The sequence below is a fragment of the Rosa rugosa genome, chromosome 3 (assembly GCF_958449725.1).
Source record: "Rosa rugosa chromosome 3, drRosRugo1.1, whole genome shotgun sequence".
NCBI lineage: Eukaryota > Viridiplantae > Streptophyta > Magnoliopsida > Rosales > Rosaceae > Rosa > Rosa rugosa.
In genome coordinates this window covers 9,654,777-9,669,701 of record NC_084822.1, presented here as the reverse complement: position 1 = coordinate 9,669,701, position 14,925 = coordinate 9,654,777, and the positions used below count along the sequence as shown (strand labels likewise).

The 14,925-nt window shown below is 38.8% G+C and overlaps 1 protein-coding gene, 1 long non-coding RNA gene, 1 other non-coding gene and 1 pseudogene across 3 annotated transcripts; 3 read left to right on the top strand and 1 right to left on the bottom strand.

The window, feature by feature from the left end:
- Positions 1-5,073: 5,073 nt before the first annotated feature.
- Positions 5,074-6,187, bottom strand: LOC133736154 (uncharacterized). The gene is made up of 4 exons (XR_009859440.1): positions 5,939-6,187; positions 5,705-5,816; positions 5,375-5,437; positions 5,074-5,248 (listed from the first exon to the last, which is right to left on the bottom strand). It is a non-coding gene; the product is annotated as an uncharacterized LOC133736154 (long non-coding RNA).
- Positions 6,188-7,011: 824 nt separating this feature from the next.
- On the top strand, positions 7,012-12,285 carry LOC133736982 (methylcrotonoyl-CoA carboxylase beta chain, mitochondrial-like; annotated as a pseudogene).
- Positions 12,286-13,101: 816 nt separating this feature from the next.
- On the top strand, positions 13,102-13,174 carry TRNAR-UCU (transfer RNA arginine (anticodon UCU)). Its single transcript has one exon. It is a non-coding gene; the product is annotated as a tRNA-Arg (tRNA).
- A 130-nt stretch (positions 13,175-13,304) lies between these two features.
- On the top strand, positions 13,305-14,670 carry LOC133738199 (thioredoxin M3, chloroplastic). Its single transcript, XM_062165661.1, has 2 exons — positions 13,305-13,533; positions 14,018-14,670. The coding sequence occupies exons 1-2, from the start codon at positions 13,341-13,343 to the stop codon at positions 14,335-14,337; spliced, it is 513 nt and encodes a 170-aa protein (XP_062021645.1). The 5' UTR covers positions 13,305-13,340; the 3' UTR covers positions 14,338-14,670.
- The last annotated feature ends 255 nt before the right edge of the window (positions 14,671-14,925 follow it).

Sequence of the window (14,925 nt, the reverse complement as noted above, 5' to 3'; positions counted from 1 at the left end):
TATGAGAGGACGTAACGCCACCCTACACAGAGGTAGGCATGGCACCAACGTCATAGAGAGAGACACTATGGCGTTATAGGCCATGGCCCTAGCTAGGATGCGTGGGAGACCCGTGTGTTCGAAGGATACTTTGGGCAAAATTCAATCCTTTGTTCATCGACAGTCAAAATCCGTCTCATGAGAATGTTCCTGATTAAAGTTATCGTTGGGGGACACCTCAACGTCAGAACATATTCTTAAGAATATAGAGTTCTCTGAAGATTACACTAGTGTACATGAGACGTGGGATAGAAACTCCATCATGATTGATGATGTATTCGCGCATTTCATAACGCATGAGTTTGTTGAGTCTGATGATATCGAACCACGCTCCGTTGATGAATAAATCCCAACGTAGAGAAAATTGGTCTAAATGGAAAGATGCGATCCAGGTTAAGTTGGATTCTCTAACGAAGAGGAAGGTTTTTCTAACCAGTGATGCCAACACCTCCTAACATAAAACCTATTGACTAATGGGTCTTCGTTAGAAAGTGTGATGAGAAAAAAAGATGGTAATCTCGCTTTATGGCGTAAGGCTTCTCACAAAACGCCTTGGAATCGACTACGAGGAGACATTTTCTCCCATAATTGATGTTATTGCACTCCACTACCTTGCCAGTTTGGTAGTTTCCGAATAACTGAACATGTAGCTTACAAATGTAGTCACTACGTATCTTTATGAGGATCTGGATACATAATATACATGAAGGTTCCTAATGGACTTCATTCACCCAAGTCAAGTGGCTCTAGACCATGGATCGCGTTTGCAATGAGGTTGAAACGTTCACTAAGTGACTACTTGATTGGGAAGGGATATGTAAATGCCTGCGTGATTCTATGACAAGTTTCAAATTCTATTGCGGTTCATGTTGGTGACATGATCTTCATTGGAAGCCCTTAAAGAGTTAAGGGAAATCGATGAACACTTGAAATCTGACTTTGAGATAAAGGATCTTGGGAGAACACAGTTTTGTCTCGGTTTGGAACTTGAGCATCGTGTTGATGCTTAGGCGTTTTGACAAGGTCAAGCCTTCAAGCACACCCATGATTGTCCGTAGTCTTGATTCTAAAAAAGATCTTCTTCGTCCGAAGGATGATGACAAAGATGCGCTAGAGGCAGAAGTGCCCTTCGTGAGTGCAATAGGCGCATTATTATATTTAGCTCAATGCACAAGACCGAACATCTCATTTGTAGTGAACTTGTTAGCTATATATAGTTTTGCACCAATGTGACGCCATTGGATTGGTGTAAAAAATATTTTTCGATACTTGAGATGTATGATTAAAATGAGCTTGTTCAATCCCTACAGAGAGATGATGGATTCGGACCCATCACACACCAGGCTTGCTGCCAACACTGGCTTGCGTCCTTTGTCCCCATCCCAAAACGACATTAGTGTTTTGGAAAGTTTTGCTGATGCTGGATACCTCTTTGACCCACACAATGGTCGTTCCCAAATTGGTTATGTATTCACCGTGGGTAAGACCACGATATCTTGGATGTCTATAGAACAGACCTTAGTCACTATATGTTAGAACCATGCAGAGATTATTGCTCTTCATGAAGCGGTTCTTGAATGTATATGGATTGGATCTATAGTTACGCATGTTCGAAGAAATTGTGGTTTGAATTCTACCATAGATGGGCCTATGAGCATTTATGAGAATAATGCTGCTTGCTTTGAACAAATGAAGCAAGGCTACATCAAAGGCGACAACACCAAGCATAATTAGTAACAACATACTGTTCTCAAGATCAAAGTGAACTATGTTTGATCTGAGGACAATGTGGCAGACTTGTTCACTAAGTCATTGCCTAAATCCACTTTCGAGAAACATGATGGTCGCATCGTTTGCGAAAGTTATCCGAACTCCCATGATCGTAGTCATCAGGGGGAGATGCAGACATCAGGGGGAGATGTCTCCATGTTTGGTCTCGAAACATGAAGGGTGTGTTGTACTATTTTTATCCTTCGACCGAGGTTATTTTTGTCCATTAGGTTTTTGTTACTCGGCAAGATTTTTAACGAGGTAACGAGAGGAGCACCACGTTTGGGCGACACAAAGGGGAGTGTTTAAGGACATCCGATTTATATGTCTGGCCCAAACTCTAGTAACTTGTTCAAGTTGTAATAGAGTTAGTCTTACATATATTCTCCGATATATCTTATTCATTGTATGATTCTATTTCCATGTAAGACTCAGATTCTCTGGTTGTGATCCTCTATATAAAGAGGCCATTCTTATCAATGAAAGCACAACTTATTTTCTCCCAATAATTCCGTTTTCCTAAAACAATGCTGAAATTATTGAAGTACTTGAGTCTATTCAAGAGATATAGTATTAATATAAAAACTAAGGTTAACCGAATATATCATAAATAAATAGTTTTATTTGATATTATAAGGAATATAGTATAAATATAAAATCTGATTAAAGTTTATAAAATTGTGAGGTTAGTGTGGAGGTTTGTTGTGTGACTTGTATGTAAGAGATTGTGGGTTTAAGTTATGGTTAGGTTATTTGTTGAAAAACATTTTATTTAATAGATTTCTAATAGCGGGACCCACTCCTAAGCTGACTATGCATGCCACCTCAACACCGCATCATAAACATAGGCTCCACATGAGCCACGTCAGCGAGTTAACAGACTCACCTAACGGATTTGACATATTAGATTAAAATTAAAAGTGCATGAGTATTTTTGATTAAATTAGAAGTTCAGGGACTGAATTGATTTTAGGCTCAAACCACAGGGTAGTAATCAGTATTTAGTCTTTCATTCAAATAATCAAACATCTTCATGTGAATTGGTGTTTGTCACAATCATGTCGAAAACTGAAGAGGACATGGCCTGAATTGCAAGGAGTTCAAGCTTGCATGATGCTGTCGAAAACTGGAGAGATCACGACCTGAATTGCAAGGAGTTCAGGCTTGCATGAAAGGGTGTCAACCACCATATTGAGGTGCCCAGCCTTATACTCAATTTTGTAGTCATAGCCAAGGAGCTTTGCCAACCATTTATGCTGCGATGGGGTGGTGATTCGTTGGTCAAGCAAGTGTTTCAGGGTTTGGTGATCCGTGATGATGGTAAATTGATTACCCAGAAGGTACAGACGCCATTTATCCACAACATAGAGCACCGCCATCATCTTCTTATCATAAACAGAGAGGAGCTTGATTCTTTGGGGAGAGAGCTTTGCTAAGGTAAGATACTGGGTGCTTTTGTTGCGATACGACAACGCCTAATCCGAAGCTGCTGGCGTCAATCTCTACCATGAAGGGTTTGGAGAAGTCAGGCAAAGCAAGGACCGGTGTGGTGGTGACCGCTAGCTTGAGGTGGTGGAATGCGTCTTCAGCAGCGAGTGTCCAGATAAAATTGTCCACCTTCAGCATGGCAATAAGGGGTTGGGCTATCAACCCAAAGTGTTGAACAAATCTTCTGTGATAGCCTGCAAAGCCTAAGAAGCCCCTGAGCCTATGGTAAAATCTTCAAATTTTTCTAAATTTTTTTAAAGGTGAAATCTTCAAATTTTGGAATCGGTAATTAAATACGCAACATGAAGAGTCTATGGTAATTATCGAAATTTTTTTAAGAAACCCAAGCTATTTATTACAATTTTCAAAAGTTTTAGAATTATTGAAATTACTAACACCCGGGAGGAGGAGATTCGGAAAGCTTTGAGTTTTTTTTTTTTTTTTCCGGCGAATGTTCTACAAATTCCGGTGACTCCGGTCGAAATCGATGTTGTATGAGGTATGAAAAACGATCCTCTCGTCGTGCTCGACATCTTTCTATAATTGGTTTTCAAATTTGGTTAAGTTTGGAAGAATGGGTATTTGGAGGCCGAAATTGCTTTTCAGGGCGGCTATTTGGGCTTCTCTTGGTTGAATTCCGACCCTTGTTGATATTAAAAAATGGTTGGAGCTATGTATCGATCGGTTCTTGAGGCTGAGAATGGTGATAGGGAAGTTTCCAATTATCTTGATCTGTTATGGTTTGGAATCTGTTAAATTTATGCTGAGGAATTAAAAGCATCTGTTATGGTGATAGAGCTTAAGGAATCTGATAAATTTGTGTTGTGGTCTTCAACCAGGATTTGTATTTCAAGAGGACTGTCAAATATTATTAGGACTTGTGTACTCTCCAAGATCACCTGCAACCATAATGAATCATTCTGTTCTTGCATGTTCACTGCTCATGAGAGAAATTTCAACTCAGCAATTAAAAAAGAATGACAAATCAATAATCCAAATGAAAGAGCCCGAGCATCAATGAAGAGCAGATCAATCAAACAAGCTTGGGAGCATCGATGCGTTTAATTAGCTCTCTCCCTTCTCCAGTTCTCCATTTCTACCTGGTTTTAGATTCTATTTGCAGGAAAGTATTGGAATTCAATTTAGTGTGGAAATTCTCTGAATGATTCTAAACTCTCCAATTGACACTGAAGGAATTTTCAAGAATGCAGAGAGTTATCCAGAGAAATAGAGAATAGGTTGTGTTGAGAATGAGTTCACGATCGGTATCGTCTACATACTTTGTCGTTTTGCAAGATTTGTTTTACCATAACTGAATCAGTTTTGGTAGTTAAGTTTTTTTTTTTTTTTTTTTGAGAAAGCGGTGTAAGAGCTAACTCAGGCGCCCTTACCTGAATTTATTAAAAATCAAGTAAAAAAAGATACATAGCAAGGGGGGCTAGACCAAACCTTGCCGAGAGAAAAAAATACAAAAAAGCAAAGTACAGAAGATACAAAAAATAATTGAGAAGCGGGTAGGGGTCGTCAACGGGCCGGGCCTTATTACCTTTTCTAAAAATAGCGGGCCGGGCCGGGTCGGGCTTTATTATAAATGGCAAGATCCAAGCCCGGCCCTATAAGGCGGGCCTTGCGGGCTTTTTCGGGCCGGGCCGGGTAGCCCTCGTATTTACGGGCCGGGCCGGGCTTTATTAACAAAAGAAGTTTTAAAGATATGATATATTTTTTTTAAGGGGTTTGGAACCCAACCTAGTTAGGAGGCTCATCCCCACACCCGATTTAATGTATTGAAATAAAAAGACGGAGAATACAAAGTATAGGAACATTCCCAATTACAACTTAGAACAAAAACAAATTATTAATACAACTTATATGCAGCGAACTTGGACTTCAATGCTTCTCTAAATGCAATGAAAGCTTCTTTACTCTTCCCTTTTATCATATGCCTGCAGCCCTGCATAATTGGTACAGGAAGTTAAAAATTGTCCCTTGGTTATCAAACATAAATAGAGTAAGATACTCTCCAATCAAACATCTAATTTCTACCAAAAATGTATGTCAAAGCACATAAAAATCGTACCAGTTACTAAGAACTGGTACCAGTTATTAGAGATCACAATTCCTTGGTTTTCTCTTCCTCGTCCTACAATATTAGAGATCACAATCAAAACAAGAAAAAAAATAGCATACAGCAACTAGATTGTTACTAAGAACTAGTACTAGTTATTCATTGTGACAATAAGAACTCAAAACATGCATAAAACAACATCTAATCATTCTGACCCCAACATCTAATCAAAGGAACAACTGGGTTCTTCAAAACGCATAAAAAAATTAACTTTCAACTCCTGTCCAATAAATCAAAACACCAACTTCAAAAGAAAAATAAAAGGAACAAATAAGCCATAACCTTGATTCAAAAGCCATCGTTTCAGACTTTCAGTCCCTGCTAGATTGCAGATTTAGAGATGTGTTTAGGGTATCCTTGCAGAAAAGGGGAAGCCCCCGAATAGCACTCGAACCTGCACATTACAATGATAAAAAATTCAAACATAGAAATGAGTTCTTAGTCTGAGATTCGAACCGATCTATTTCAAGACAAACAGAAAATTGAAGAAACGGGTTCTTAGTCTGAGATTCGAACCTCGATCTGAGAGAAGATCGAGGCCGCGGTAGCCGCCAGATTTGAGGTGATCGACGACGTCGTTGACTCATTGGGATTGCCGCAGAATCGTAGATCTACCAAAGCAGCGGAAGAGGGATGGAGCAGACTGGACTACTGGAGGGATGGAGGATGAAGGCATGAAGCGACGAGTTACAGGGAAATCGCCAAATCGGGGAACGGCGGAGAGAACGAGAGAGAAGAGTTGTTTTCGAAATAGGTCAATTGTGATTTGTGAGTCGAGTGAGAGTGTGAGAGACTGAGAGTGATTGACCTAGTGGGTAAGTGGGGACGTGGGGTTGTCAGTTGTGGTCTCCACTTTCCAAATCCAACGGTAAGAAACACTCATTCTAGCCTAGGATTCTCTTTATTTTGAAATAACGGTAGGATTCACCGTTTCTTGAAATTTGTATTATATATAATATATATTTATTTGCGGGCTTTTACGGGCCGGGCCTAGCGGGCTTTTGGCGGGCCGGGTCTAGCGGGCTTTTGGCAGGCTGGGCCGGGTTTCTAACCCCTAAACCAAGCCCGGCCCTCTACCCACCGGGCCGGGCCTATGGAGGGCTTTTTGGCAGGGCGGGCCTCCATCGGCCCACTAGGCCCACGGGCTAAATGATGACCCCTAGAAGCGGGGGACTAGGCCAAGACCGCGTCCAAAACAAACACAATACTACAAGACAAAAGAAAGAGGCACTTCTTATCTTTCCTGCTATTTCCATCCATAAAATAATGCAACCCCCACTATGAAAAACAATAATTTGATAGTTAAGTTGACAGACCTTCTATTTCAAAATTTGTGGACAGAACCACGCGAGTAGCACCATAAAGGCTACGCCAGCGTACTTTAGACCCAAATTTAGATTCAAACATGATTCATTGATTGTCTCTTAAAGGCCGACAGTTACAAGATATATAGATCGAGTCCAATCCATGGCAAAAGGAGAAGTGGACATGTGTCACGCAGGGCCCATGCCCCATGCCTAACAAGGTTGCAAAACAGGATTAAGGGTGAGCTTAACAAGGTTGGTTCTAACACCAACCCCCATGCCTTTTTGGTTTGGTGAACGGTGAACCTAACACAGGATGAGATTCATGAGAATTATAGACGTGGGTTCAGTTGCACAGGCAAGTCCTCTACCATTGGAGCTATGAGCCCTCACAGACCGATCATCATTTTGCTTTGAGTACTCCTATAAATTCTATTCATTTTGATCTTGAAAATGTACAAAGGAACAATATATATATATAACTGCATTCAAAATACAGAGAGTAAGCTGATCAGTCTGTAAATACAGTTGCGTCTCTCTGCGTTTTAGAGAGAGAGAGAGAGAGAGATGCTTAGCATTTTGGTGAAGAGAGGAGCTTTAGGTTCATGGAGGTCAGTGAACGCAGTCCAAATAAGGAGGGATTACAGCCTTGGAGTGCTTCCCGATGGAGTTGATCGGAGTTCCGAGGCCTTTTCTTGGAATTCAAAGGCCATGAATCTCTTAATCTCCGAGCTCCAATCCCACATCCAAAAGGTCTGATTCTTAGTGTCTCTTGCCATGAATGAATATGTTTATATATTTGGCAAAAGTAGTAAGTAGTGATTGATTTTGTGTTTTATGTGAGGAAGGTTCTTGCTGGAGGAGGAGCTGCAGCTGTGAAGAGAAACAAGAGCAGGAATAAGCTCCTTCCTCGAGAGCGCATTGATCGCTTGCTTGATCCTGGTGCTTCTTTCCTTGAGCTTTCTCAGGTTTTGATTCAATTCACTTTTGATCAGATAGCTTTGAATCATTTTTGGGTTACGAATCAATTGGACTGGTTTAGTTTTCGTACAGAAAACATGATTTCGCTTCTGATTGTTGGATGTTTGATTAATAAGCTTGCAGGCCATGAACTATATGAAGGCACATTACCATATGCTGGGATCATTACTGGAATTGGTCCTGTCCATGGGAGGCTTTGTATGTTTGTGGCTAATGATCCTACTGTTAAGGGTGGGACTTATTATCCCATCACTGTTAAGAAACACCTCAGGGCGCAAGATATTGCCGCTCGATGCAAGTTACCATGTGTATATCTTGTTGATAGCGGAGGGGCTTTTCTTCCCAAACAGGCAGAGGTCTTTCCTGACAAGGAGAATTTTGGTAGAACCTTGTACAATCAATCTGTAATGTCAGCCGAAGGTATTCCTCAAATTGCACTGGTATTGGGCTCTTGCACTGGCGGCGGTGCCTATATTCCTGCAATGGCTGATGAAAGTGTGATGGTCAAAGGAAATGGTACCATGTTTCTAGCAGGACCCCCACTTGTGAAGGTTATTTTCTAGACTTCTGGTGTGGTAATTGCTTCATATGGTTCCTACATTTCTTCTGTTGAATGTTGTAAAAAATATGTTAGTGAATTGTGGGCTTCTGTATATAACCTAGATTAATCAAATGTTTGAATAGGCTGCCACTGGAGAGGAAGTATCGGCAGAGGATTTGGGGGGCGCTAGCGTGCATTGCAAGACTTCAGGAGTGTCAGAGTATTATGCTCAAGGTATTTCACTTGTCCAATTCCGTACTTTGAACCTTTTTGCATTTCTTTGAAGTAAGCTTCTTCTCAGTCTGCTTGCTATAGGCTCTCTTTACGTGTCAGTTAATGGATTAGTTTGTCATTGGATATTATATATGAAATTTAAAATACTAATGTGAGATGTGCGTAAATTCAAGTTTGAGGATTTTTGACCCATCAGTTTGGCTACTAGTGCCTTAGAGCATCTCCAACAGCTTCCCCATATTTTGATTTTTCTATATTTTAGAGAAAAATGAGCCTCTTTTGCTCCAACAGATTCCCTAAAACTATCCCTATTTTAGAGATAAAGAGGAAAGAGAAAACCAAATTCCCTAAATTTACAGCAATCTCTAAAATTTAAGGAAGAATTATGGAGATTTTAGAGATTGCTGTAAAATAGGGAATCTGTTGGAGTTGGAGAAGAAAAAAAGGCTACAGCTTTTACTTTTGCTTCCCTATAGTACAGAAATGATAGGGAAGCTGTTGGAGTTGCTCTTAGAGAAGGTATTATCTCATGATTAAGGTAGAGTTTGTCTGATACAGTTTCCACTTTCGAAGTTGCATTCATCAAGGATTAGACATAATCTAGAGTTGGTCTTAATTACAAGAGTTTTTCTATTGAAACCTCCAAATCTATGCTTTTTACACCTCTTATCAAATTTTTAAATACTAAATTTACTCACTAGACCTCCTCAAATAACCTCTTTCATATAATTTGCAAACATATTATTATCTTTAAAATAAAAAATTTAGTCATTTCAATGATTTAATCACTCTATAAATCTTAACTAAATATACATTTCTTAATCAAACTTGAGTTTCAAAAATTAATGTCTAATCAATAAGAAAATGCCATGAACTATTCTGTTTTTTTTTTAATTTTTTTTTTCTATTTTAGCTGTGCAAAAAAAAAAATGAAGACATCATATGTTTTTATTCTAAAAAAAAAATTGTTTTTTAATGTTTTTTTTTTCTGTATTTTTTGTTCCACAATATTAATTATTTAAATATTTTTATTTATTTATTTTATTTTTTTGCAAATATAATGGATTGACTTAGATTTAGGTCATAAATCAGAAGAGAGTTTATTTTGTTTTCCCTCACCAATATGCGTTCAACATATATATATAAAAATGTATGTCACATAATCTTAATCATATTTTTAATTCTTATTAAATATATATGAATGCTTTAATGAGTATGTAGTGAAATTGGAAAAATAAAAATAGATAAGAAAATAATAAGAAATACAATCTAATATTATTGAATTGGAAAGTCTACATAAAATAAATATAATATTTTTTAGTATAATTATTGTCATTTTATAGTAGGTTATATATGTCATTTAATAATTCATAATAGAGTGAAGTCAAGTGAGCAGATTTGGAGGTCCCAAACTCCCAATAGAAACTCTCTAATTACAAATGACTAGGTCGAGGACTATAGAGTGACAAACTAGGAAACAGTTGTCTTTGAAAAATGTATAACTTGAGAGTTTCTTTTACATGACATGTTTATTTTTGTGATCTTTACTTTATGACCGATTAGAATTGCTACTCTGGGCATGAATGTGGAGAAAGAGAGAGAGATTATCCGTTAGTGCTGTTATATACTCTGAACTGTCCTTGTAGATGAACTCCATGGACTTGCTCTTGGGAGGAATATTATTAAGAACTTGCACATGGCTGGGAAACAGGGTTTGAAAAGCGAATTGCGGAGCATAAGTACCGAATATAAGGAACCATTATTTGATGTAAAGGAACTTCGTTCCATTGCACCAACAGACCATAAGCAACAGTTTGATATTCGTTCAGTTATTGCTCGCATTGTCGACGGAAGCGAATTTGATGAATTCAAGAAGTTGTATGGCACTGTGAGGGCATTTTCACCCATTCAAATTTAGATTGTTTCATTCATTCCACGAATATTCAAATTTTTTAATTTAATAGCTTCTGTGCAGACTCTTGTGACAGGTTTTGCTAGAATCTTCGGACAGCCTGTTGGAATTATTGGAAACAATGGGATATTATTTAATGAATCTGCTCTAAAAGGTGCCCACTTCATTGAATTATGTACTCAACGAAATATTCCTTTGATCTTCCTTCAGAACATCACCGGATTTATGGTATGTAAACTTGTTCTCCTTTCTTGCAATTCTTTTGTGAAGAAGGTAGCAGTGTCACTCTGTCAGTTAGTTATTCTGAAGAGGGCATCCTCCAAACCTGTGTGATATAAGACTTCTAACAATCAGGGTTGTGCATGTTATGGCAATTATATCTCTCTCTTATATGTGTTGCACATCATACTTATGGTAATAAAGTGTATGTGTGAGCATGTTTGGTGTCATTCTGTCGATAGACTAGTTTTATCGTTGGTTTTCCTTTTTAACAAATGTATCTGATTAGCTGAGGCTGGTTAAGTGAATTAGTGAAGATGTAGTGAAGATAGAACCTTGAGCAAGGTGGTTGAAGCATGGAACTGAATGTCCTTCATTTTGTAGGTTGGCTCGAGATCTGAAGCAGACGGAATGCAAAATCTGGAGCAAAAATGGTGATGGCAGTTTCTTGTGCCAAGGTTTGTTTTTCCTTGTTTCATGGTTAAAATTGTTGCAAGCTTGTGAAGATATGAACCCCTGAGTGTGTCTTAAGCAGGGTGTTACTGCTACATGGCTGAAGACTCTTAAACTTGTATAATCTGACTGCACGCAAAGTATTTAACGTACATCGATCTTATTAGACACAGAGGCTTATGTCAGTTTCTAACTTCCCACCATACTATTTGCTATGATGATTCCATTCACTTTTTCATCATCTTAAATGTTGTTTCCAGTATGCATTCAATTGTAAATGCTGTGCTGCTATAATCAGCAACTTTTTGTTTGAAATGCCTTCTTGTTTTAAGAATATATTACTCTCTGTGTGTCAACTTTTCTCCCATTTGGCATGTTTTCTTTAAAGTTACTTGATATTTTCAGTAGGATTGTTGGAAAAGTCATTGATTCTTCTCTAATGACTGAATTAATCATTAGTCGCAAATAAAAAGGGAAAAGAGAAGTAGAACCTTGATCTACTTTTGTAATATCAAAGATTAATGTTTGTAGGTTCCCAAAGTTACTATTCTTGTTGGTGGAAGCTTTGGTGCTGGCAATTATGCAATGTGTGGTCGTGCTTTTAGTCCCGATTTCACGTTCATTTGGCCGAATGCCAAAATATCTGTGATGGGTGGTGCTCAGGTGAACCTTTCATACAACATATCTGTATTTAATTTTCCCGTCTGATCTCCGCTACACAACTAACAGCTGCTTTAGATGTGTTGACATATCAGGCTGCTGGTGTCCTTTCCCAAATAGAAAGGAGCAAGAAAAAAAAGCAAGGAATTGAGGTAGATTTTCTGTCTTTCACTGATAAAAGATTACTTTGTTTCAAAATGGATCAGTGTGCTCTTATTTATTGGTATCGTGTGCATGTGTTGTGCAGTGGGACAAGGAAGAAGAGGAGAAGTTTAAGGCAAAGGTAGTAGAGGCATTTGAAAGAGAAGGAAACTCTTATTACTCCACAGCAAGGCTCTGGGATGATGGGATTATTGATCCAGCTGACACAAGAAAAGTCATAGGTCTCTCCATCTCTGCCTGTATGAACCGTGACCCAGAAGAAACCAAGTACGGTGTATTCCGAATGTAATGTAATAGTAGATACATACGAACATGTCTATAAAAGAGAGCGTTAGCAGCCACAATGCTAGTAACTTGCTCATTCTAATAATAAAACGTGTTCCTGAAATGTTGTTTGTCACAATCATGTCAATATCTCAAAGAAACCAACCCCCTTGCTTTTTCGTTTGGTGAACCTAACAGAGGATGAGTTTATGAGAATTATAGATGTGGGTTCAGTTGCACCGGCAAGTCCTCTACATTGGAGCTATGAGCCCTCACAGTCCAATCATCATTTTGCTTCGACTCCTATAAACTCTATTCATTTTGATCTTGAAAATGTACAAATGAACAAAACTGCATTCAATATATGGGGCAGAATGACACTAATTCAGGGATGATATTGTCATTTGACCCGGTCATAATGAAACATCATAATTTCATATTTCATAAACAGGAAGGAACGGGGTAGGAAATGCTTCAAATTCAAATTTCAAAATGATACGGCTTCTGCCATGGCATGATTATTTCGTCTTCTACGCCACGACATTTCAGACTTAATATCATATAAAATTCTAAGATGCATAGCACTACTCTATACCATTATCTCACTTTTTTTTTTTTAATTACATATTATTAAGCAATTTAGATGAATACATCAGATATCCAATAAAGTCTATCCATTAACCCAACTTGAAAATAAAAAAACAAAAACGCTATATAACTAAAACATACGTTGCCTGAGTACATTCCTATAATATATGTACAAACAACTGTGTGGAAGAAGTAAAAAAAAGGTCATCGCTTCCACTACATCAATTGCAAGTTCCCATCATCTCACATGTACTAGAGAAAAACAACTGTTACCTCGATTTATGGTGGAATGCAATATAGAAATATCCAAGTTGGAAAAGCCTAAGGTTATAGATCTTTGAAGAGGAGTATGATAACAAGAGCGCCCGTGGCCTAATGGATAAGGCATTTGACTTCTAATCAAAGGATTGTGGGTTCGAATCCCACCGGGCGTGCCTCCTTTTTCTAACACGTTTCTTTTTTTCCACATCTCGCCCCCCAATCTCTCTTGGTCCCACCACACTCGTCCTCTTCTCCACCAATCACTATCACCACCAAATCAATCATCACCTTAAAACCCAACTTCACCGTTCCCATTTCCCTCTCTGTCTCCTGTCATCCATGGCTGCCTCCTCCACATTTCCTTTACGCTCCTCACGCGCCGCCCTCCAAAACCCAACCTTCCTTCACTCTCGCCTAAACCCTACTACGCCCACTCCCGTCCTCTCTTTCCCGCTCCGATTGCGCCACACCAAATGGTCCGTTAAGCTTCCACCTCGCACCTTCAAGACCTTCTCCGTCCGCGAATCCAGAGGTACTTCTCATCCCGCTATTCTTCCACGTTCATAGATCTGATCTCTTTCAGTTTCGCTTTTTCGCTTCTTGTTCATAGATCCGAGAGGTTTTTGTTGTTTATGTTAGAGAGATTAGTTGCTTGCATATTTGGCTGGACTGCAACTATTATAACCAATTAAACAAATCCCGAAACCAATGATCTCATGAATTTCAGGGTCAGCTATGATCTTCGCTGAATTAAATAATAGCTTCAGAGAGATTGGTGTAATTGTATACAACTAGAAATGATGATTTGTTCTTTAAGCTTTTATGCAACTAGAGGCGATTATTATATGTTCGAGCTTTTGGTCTCTTTGAAATGATCAATGGGGGCGGTGATGTTTTGCTTTCCAATCCATGTCATCTTTATGGTATGTAAGAGTAAGACTTTAGATATATGCAGCAATGGAAACATTGACCGGCAAGTTGGCCCTCTTAACCATACTGAGTTTGTGTCTGTGCAGCTCCGCCGGTTACCACAGACTCGTGGGAGAAATCGGTTATTAACAGTGAAACTCCTGTCCTAGTCGAGTTTTATGCAAGCTGGTGTGGGCCGTGTAGGATGGTCCACCGCGTGATTGATGAAATCGCGGTTGAGTATGCTGGCAAGCTCAAGTGCTTTGTCCTCAACGCGGATGTTGATTTGCAGATTGCTGAGGACTATGATATTAAGGCTGTACCTGTGGTTTTGCTGTTTAAGAATGGGAAGAAATGTGACACTGTGGTTGGTACCATGCCAAAGGAGTTCTATGTTGCTGCCATTGAGAGGGTCCTGAATCCGTAACCATCTCTTCCTATTTGCGCCAAAAGGAGTTGAGAACAGTATTAGTTGATTTTACCCCGACATGATACTTGTAAGATTTTCCATCGCCTGAATCTTCAAAGGGTTTATACAGGCTGTACATATATATATCTTAGACATATGCCTACTTCATTACCAGCATAGGTCTTAGTTACAGCATTACCTGTTTCTGGTTGAGGCATTGGCTGAAATGTATTGCACTGTTGTTGATTGTTCATCCCCAGTTTATTTTATTGGCTTGAACACTGATTTGTGATTGTAATGCAGAGTTAATGATTCATTCGAATGAAACAAGGTTAATTGTTGATCACAAAATTGTTTTCTTTCTCATCCAATTTGGCAGGATTGATTTTTGTTACTGCACTGGGCTCCTGGAATTTGGAGCAAATCCAAATATCCAATTGCAGATTTTATCCCATCTTGTCAGTTATATCTGCAGTCTGCACCACGCTAGCATCAGAAAAAAGTTTACTATGTCAATCCAAGAACATTGTTCGCCCAATTAGGGTTACATATTACTTGGTGATGCATGCTTTAGGAATGTTGTTAGATGTCTAGGTTTTAGAACTA

Coding starts and splice junctions, on each gene's coding strand:
- LOC133738199 (XM_062165661.1), top strand. CDS start 13,341: ATGGCTGCCTCCTCCACATTTCCTTTACGCTCCTCACGCGCCGCCCTC. Junction 13,534..14,017: donor CTCCGTCCGCGAATCCAGAG/GTACTTCTCATC, acceptor GTGTCTGTGCAG/CTCCGCCGGTTACCACAGAC.